This window comes from Sphaerodactylus townsendi, linkage group LG15 (assembly GCF_021028975.2).
Source record: "Sphaerodactylus townsendi isolate TG3544 linkage group LG15, MPM_Stown_v2.3, whole genome shotgun sequence".
NCBI lineage: Eukaryota > Metazoa > Chordata > Lepidosauria > Squamata > Sphaerodactylidae > Sphaerodactylus > Sphaerodactylus townsendi.
The window spans coordinates 24,636,505-24,643,277 of NC_059439.1; the positions used below are offsets into that span (position 1 = coordinate 24,636,505).

General features: G+C 44.6%; 1 protein-coding gene across 1 annotated transcript; it reads left to right on the plus strand.

Moving 5' to 3' along the window:
* Positions 1-568: 568 nt before the first annotated feature.
* LOC125444866 (vomeronasal type-2 receptor 26-like) lies at positions 569-6,543 on the plus strand. The gene is made up of 4 exons (XM_048517597.1): positions 569-1,366; positions 2,377-2,604; positions 3,399-3,525; positions 5,645-6,543. The coding sequence occupies exons 1-4, from the start codon at positions 569-571 to the stop codon at positions 6,541-6,543; spliced, it is 2,052 nt and encodes a 683-aa protein (XP_048373554.1).
* Positions 6,544-6,773: the final 230 nt, after the last annotated feature.

Genomic DNA, 6,773 nt, shown 5'->3' on the forward strand with positions numbered 1-6,773 from the left:
TTTGATTCGTATTGGATCTCCAGAAATTCAGGCAGATACGGTCTTTCCCAAAACCTGACACTATGGCTTAACTTAACTGAAAATACCAGGGATTGATTCTCTATGAGTGCTTTACTACTTAGCAACGAACTCACACCTCAGCAGTGGCGTAAGAGGTTAAGAGCTCGTGTATCTAATCTGGAGGAACCGGGTTTGATTCTCAGCTCTGCCGCCTGAGCTGTGGAGGCTTATCTGGGGAATTCAGCCTGGGCACTCCCACACACGCCAGCTGGGTGACCTTGGGCGAGTCACAGCTTCTCGGAGCTCTCTCAGCCCCACCCACCTCTCAGGGTGTTTGTTGTGATGGGGGAAGGGCAAGGAGATTGACAGCCCCTTTGAGTCTCCTACAGGAGAGAAAGGGGGGATAGAAATCCAAAACTCCTCCTCCTCCTCCTCCTCCTCCTCCTCCTCTTCTTCTTCTTCTTCTTCTTTCCATATCTACTGTAAAACATCTGGCCTTTTTTAGCTGACTTATGGGTCATTCGCCTCCGATGTTGTGGACGCAGGGACATTTCCTTCCTTTTACCGCATGGTTCCAAATGAAGACCATCAGTATATGGGGATTCTCCAGCTGCTTCTCCATTTTGGATGGACGTGGGTTGGGCTGTTTGCTGTGGATGATGAAAGTGGGGAGCGTTTTGTGCAGGCCATGGAGCCGTGGCTGTCCCACAGTGAAATCTGTTTGGCCTTCATACGACGAGTCCCCAAACAATTTTTTTGGAACACGTTTGACGACTTCCACGCTTTTGCCTCCAACGCGGAAGGATATTTTCCAGATAGCAAAGCCAGGGCGCTCCTTTTCTATGGAGAATCCATGGGCGTTGTAGCCTTCGCCATATTTATGTTTCTTGGAGATCCTGGGAGTAAGGAAAGCGCTGCCCTGGGGAAAGTGTGGATTATGACCGTCCAGACTGATTTTATATTAACAGGCCATATCAAGGGCTGGGACCTTCAGTTCTTCCAAGGAGCCCTTTCCTTCACAGTTCACACAATGGAGGTTCTAGGGTTCAAGACGTTTCTTCAGCACTTAAATCCTGACTCAACACAAGGAGATGGTTTTCTCCGGATCTTCTGGGAGCAAGTATTTGACTGCACGCCTTCAAATCGGCTGGAGCTGTTGAAAAAGGATGATACGTGTACTGGAATGGAAAAACTGGAGAGCCTTCCGTATCCTGTTTTTGAAATACTCATGACTGGTCACTCTTATGGAATTTACAATGCAGTCTATGCCGTAGCACATGCTCTGAATGCTTTGCGATCAAGATTCAAGCATAGAGCAATGACAGGTGACCGAAGATTTGGATTTCCACACATCCAGCCTTGGCAGGTAATCTCCATATAGGGAAATTGATTAATTTTTGTCTCTATTTTTAACGTTGGGGCAACAGGAAAACTTATACATTTTATTCAATGCCACGAGTTTTGGAGTTATCCCTTTTGATATATAAAGCCTTGAAAGAAGAGAAATAGCAACCATCGAGTCACCGGTGGCAGCCATTGCGGCAGAGGGTGAGCATCACGAGGCAAAAGGAATGAGGCAGCCAGCTCTGAGGGCGCAGTTGCAGGGAGCTGCAACGATTGGCCCGAGCTGCAAAGGTGGGAACAGCAGAGCGCTTATAAGTGCCACGCCCCAAGCCTCGGCCTTCTTGGCTAGCCGAGGCTCCAGAGCGACGTGACCCACCCACCCTCCCTAGTTACAATGGTTGACATGTTTTAAATGGTTGTATTGTTATACTTGTACTTTTGTCGCAGCCCGGCGGGTTGGCAACGGAATCGCAACATCTGTGGGGAGAAGCCGAGCCGGGCAGCCGGTCTTCTCCATGGTTGGTGCCCTTAAGGAAGGGCCTGGGGGTGGGGCGGGCCGGTAAGCAAGCCAGTAGGCTTAGCTGGTGCCCGCCACCCCAGCAGGAAGGGTTGACACCAAGGGTATCCACCCCGGTGGCTCCCGGCTTCCTGCCAATGCCCCAATAGGGATTGGGGACAGCATGGTCGGGTCAGCAACGGTGCTGACATGCTGATGTTGCGATCCGTTTGTCTCCCAGCTTCTTGAGTGTCATGTTTGTTAATTAATAAATTGGGCTGCGGCCCAATGTATTTCCAAGTCCTTGTGTTTTATTTGCCAGGGAAGGGTCTACACCATCTGCATGCAATGTCTTCTACTAACATATAATAACCCTAACCCTGAGCCCTTCGGGGGAGGGCGGTTTATAAATATAATAAATCAAATCAAATCAATCAAATTATCTGTCTTGGTCAAAAGTATTCTTCTAGTACAGGTATTTGTATAAAACAGGGTAACTTTTCCCCCTATATGTTGTTATTCTTTTCTCCAATTAGCTGCATCAGATTCTTCAAGTCATTTCATTTAATAACTCGGCTGGAGAAATAATCTCTTTTGATAAAAACAGAGAGAGGAAAGACGGATTTGATATAATGAACCTAGTGACATTCCCAAACAAGTCCTTTGGGAGTATAAAGGTTGGAAGGGTGGATCCTAATGCACTTGAAGGAAACAAATTCATAATTGATGAAGATATGATTGTATGGCAAGCCAGTTTCAATCAGGTTTGGATAGCAGGGCCTTCTTAGGGGCCACTCAACTCTCTGGATCTTTGATTTAGGTGTAGGGCTGTGCACCAATCTTTTCTGGTATTTTTCCAGATTTGGGTTTATTGAACCTGAAAATGTTTGGAAAATCTGAAAATCTGATAGAGTTTCCCACTTTTTTCAGATGCGGAAATTGATATTTGTGTACACTTGATAATAAATATGTTTATTTTGTGATATATGTATATATTGTTGGTTTCTAGCTCAGTTTGTGTTTCCCTGTATTGTTTTTGTTGAATTTTTCTCCCCTCCCCTTTTTTCTAAATATCCAAATTTTTTGGGATCTATTAAAGTCAATGGGAAATCTTTGCAGGGTTCTTGAAGACTATTTTTAAAGGCAGATTCACTACTGATTCTCCTTAGAAGAATTCCTAAGGCTCATTCCGCACACGCAAAATAATGCACTTTCAAGCTGCTTTCACAACTGTTTTTGCCATTCCGCACAGCTTCAAAGAGCCCTGAAAGCAGCTTGAAAGTGCATTATTCTGCGTGTGCGGAATGAACCTAAGTTTGGTTAAGTTTGTGTCAGAGGGTCCAATTTTATGAGTCTCCAAATAGGTTGCCCCCCTCCACTCCGCTGTGAACAGTACACTTTTATTCTGTTTTATTTTTTAAAAAAATATTTATCTGCATTCTTTTTTTCCTTCCCATCGCCAAAGTCCCTGGGCGATATACTTGAAAGAGGATATGTCAGATAACATACCATGATTTCCCCATAACCCTCATCCCAAACCTCTTTCACCTGTGGACAGGTGCTGCCTTTATCGGTGTGCAGTGATTCCTGCCCTCCGGGTTATCAGAAGAAAAAGAAGGAAGGGGAGAAATTTTGCTGCTATGATTGCACTCCTTGCCCCGAAGGGAAGATATCAAATCAGAAGGGTAGGTGATACCCAAGACACAGATCTGTGTGACTTTATATGTGAACTGCTTCTCAAAGAAGTCACAGTGAGCCTTTATCTTTGAATCTCCTGAGTGTGTGCCTCCTTGGGGCAGATAAGGAAGCTTTGCATAGACACATCAAAGATGAAGAAGAAGAAGCAGTATCCAACATCTCTGCTGTTACCATACAAAGGCTACAATTCTAAAGACACATTCCTGGGAGTAAACCCAATTAAATATTTTGGACCCTGAGTAGACTGCTCAGAATAGCTCCCAGACTATGCTCCTGGGCCTGATCCCATTTGTCATAACTGTTCCTTTGTTTTTGAGTTTAGCATTTTCTAGCTCACTGCATTATCCCAAGTTCCTTAAGAACATAAGAACATAAGAACAAGCCAGCTGGATCAGACCAGAGTCCATCTAGTCCAGCACTCTGTTACTCGCAGTGGCCCACCAGGTGCCTTTGGGAGCTCACATGCAGGATGTGAAAGCAATGGCCTTCTGCGGCTGTTGCTCCCGAGCACCTGGTCTGCTCAGGCATTTGCAATCTCAGATCAAAGAGGGTCAAGATTGGTAGCTTGGGAAGTCAAGGGCCAGAATGGACCCCACAAGGGAAGAGAGAGTGTCTGGTAGAAATAGTCCCAACTACTTGAACACGTTTGAATTAAGAGAGCCGAGGGAAAGGATGTAGGAGCTGTTCTCTTGTTCAGCATTGAAGATGAGTTAGAACACTTGGGTTGTAAAGGTCGACTTGCATGGGAGGCAACATTATGAAAGTCATCAATTCAGATTCCGTTCCTGGGCATGAAGACCTTCAGTGGCATAATGTTTTGGATTTTCCCAACTGCTCTTAAGAACCTGAAATCTAGTGGTATGATTTCATAAACTGTTGAAGTAAGTAGTGATGATGATGATGATGATGATGATGATGATGATGATGATGATGATGATGATGATGATGATGATGATGATGATGATGATGATGATGATGATGATGATGATGATGATGATGATGATGATGATGATGATGATGATGATGATGATGATGATGATGATGATGGTGATGGTGATGGTGATGGTGATGGTGATGGTGATGGTGATGGTGATGATGATGATGATGATGATGGTGGTGGTGGTAAGATACATCATAATGTCCTAGGTCTCTGGGTGAGGCTTGAGTTATAATGAAACGCCAACAACCAGCTAAAGAACTGGCAGCTGTAATATTAAACAAAATTAATAATATGGAGCAATACAATATATTCGTACACCTTTTTGTGTAGTCATGTCTTCACTAGTAATGTGAAATATGCAGCTCTTTCACAAACGCTGAGAATATTTACAATTTTTCATGCAGAAAATGACTTTTTTTGTTTCCGAAAACATGTCAAATTGTACAATTGCATATGCTGTGTTGTAAATTATATTGTTAAACCAATCAAATAAGCATGGGCTTGATAGGAAAGTATGTCATATATATTTTTTACATTTTCCCCCACATTCCATTATTCCCTCCTCAAAAAAACCCCATTCCTGTCCCCTTGCCTTCAAAATATGCAGATGTTTTGTGCCTGTACTTCCTATATAGAACCAGCAGTAAGCATTACACATGAATACAATTTTCCACAATGGCCCTACATCATAGGTGTCAAACTCGCGGCCCTCCAGATGTGATGGACTACAGTTTCCATCATCCCCTGCCAGCATCATGCCAGCAAACCTACTTTGCGTAAGTGATTCTAGCCTGGCCACACTCCCACCGAGACAGTGGAAATCTCTGGACAGACCCCTCATGGACACCTCTACTTTGTAACTCCTTGAGGACTGCAAACTTGGGATCTGCGTTTTATTTAAATCCTGTGCTGCTGAGGATTCAAAAATGGAGCACTGGAGTTTCATTCCTTGTACCTCAGCGCCTTGAATCTACGGGTACACTTTGATTCTTAGAACCCAGCATTCCAAGGGGCTGGCCAACACCTGCCCCCTCTTAGGATACCTGGTGCAGATGCTCTCAACGGCAACAACAGTCCATCACATCTGGAGGACCGCGAGTTTGACACCTGTGCCCTACATCAAAGGTTGCCATTATGATGTGCCTTGTTCCTTTTGTTTGTTTCAGACATGGAAGATTGCATCAAATGCTCAGTAGATCAATATCCAAGCAAGGATAAGGACAGATGTCTCCCCAAAATTATAACCTTCCTGTCTTTTGAAGAACCACTAGGGGCCAGTTTGGCTTCAGTGGCTGTTTCATTTTTGCTGGCCACAATTTGGGTGCTAGGCACCTTCGTTGCACACAGAGCCACCCCCATTGTCAAAGCGAACAACCAAGATATCACCTATGCTCTCCTCCTCTCACTTCTGTTCTGCTTCCTCTGCTCCTTGCTATTCCTCAGACAGCCTAAGAAAGAGACCTGCTTCCTCCGTCAAGCTGCTTTCGGCATCATCTTTTCAGTGGCTGTTTCCTGTGTATTGGCCAAAACCACCACTGTGGTGGTAGCTTTCATGGCCACCAAACCAGGGTCCACCATGAGGAAATGGGTGGGGAAAAGGCTGGCCAACTTCATAGTCTTTTCCTGCTCCTTTCTTCAAGTGAACATTTGTGCAGTATGGCTGGGAATCTCTCCCCCCTTCCCAGATTTTGATACGCAGTCATTGACTACAGAGATTGTGGCTGAATGCAATGAAGGGCCTGTCCCATTTTTTTACATTGTCCTGGGCTACATGGGACTTCTGTCCCTCATCAGTTTGATAGTGGCGTTCCTAGCCAGAAAGTTGCCAGATAGTTTCAATGAAGCCAAATTCATCACCTTCAGCATGCTGATCTTTTGCAGTGTCTGGATGTCTTTTGTTCCATCTTACTTGAGCACCAAAGGAAAATACACGGTAGCTGTGGAGATCTTCTCTATCTTGTCCTCCAGTGCTGGATTATTGGGCTGTATCTTTTTTCCCAAATGTTACATTATTGTTCTGAGGCCTGAGCTGAACACCAAAGGGATTATCAGGAGACAGAATTAAATGATTGAAAGGAGTTCACTATTGTTTCTTGTTTGGACATAACATTGGAGTTGATCAGGGAAGGTTGCATAGTTTCTTTGCAATGGAAGTCTTGAACTCTTTCCCTATTCCAGCAAATAGGATTCTTCATTGCTCTGGTTGGGGGTGATTTTCTGCCCCCACCATGACCAAATGGTGGCCCGCCCAGGCATACTTCCCCATATGTCCCCGTGGAAGCTGTGTGTTTTATG

Coding starts and splice junctions, on each gene's coding strand:
- LOC125444866 (XM_048517597.1), top strand. CDS start 569: ATGGTTCCAAATGAAGACCATCAGTATATGGGGATTCTCCAGCTGCTT. Junction 1,367..2,376: donor CACACATCCAGCCTTGGCAG/GTAATCTCCATA, acceptor TTCTCCAATTAG/CTGCATCAGATTCTTCAAGT. Junction 2,605..3,398: donor GGCAAGCCAGTTTCAATCAG/GTTTGGATAGCA, acceptor ACCTGTGGACAG/GTGCTGCCTTTATCGGTGTG.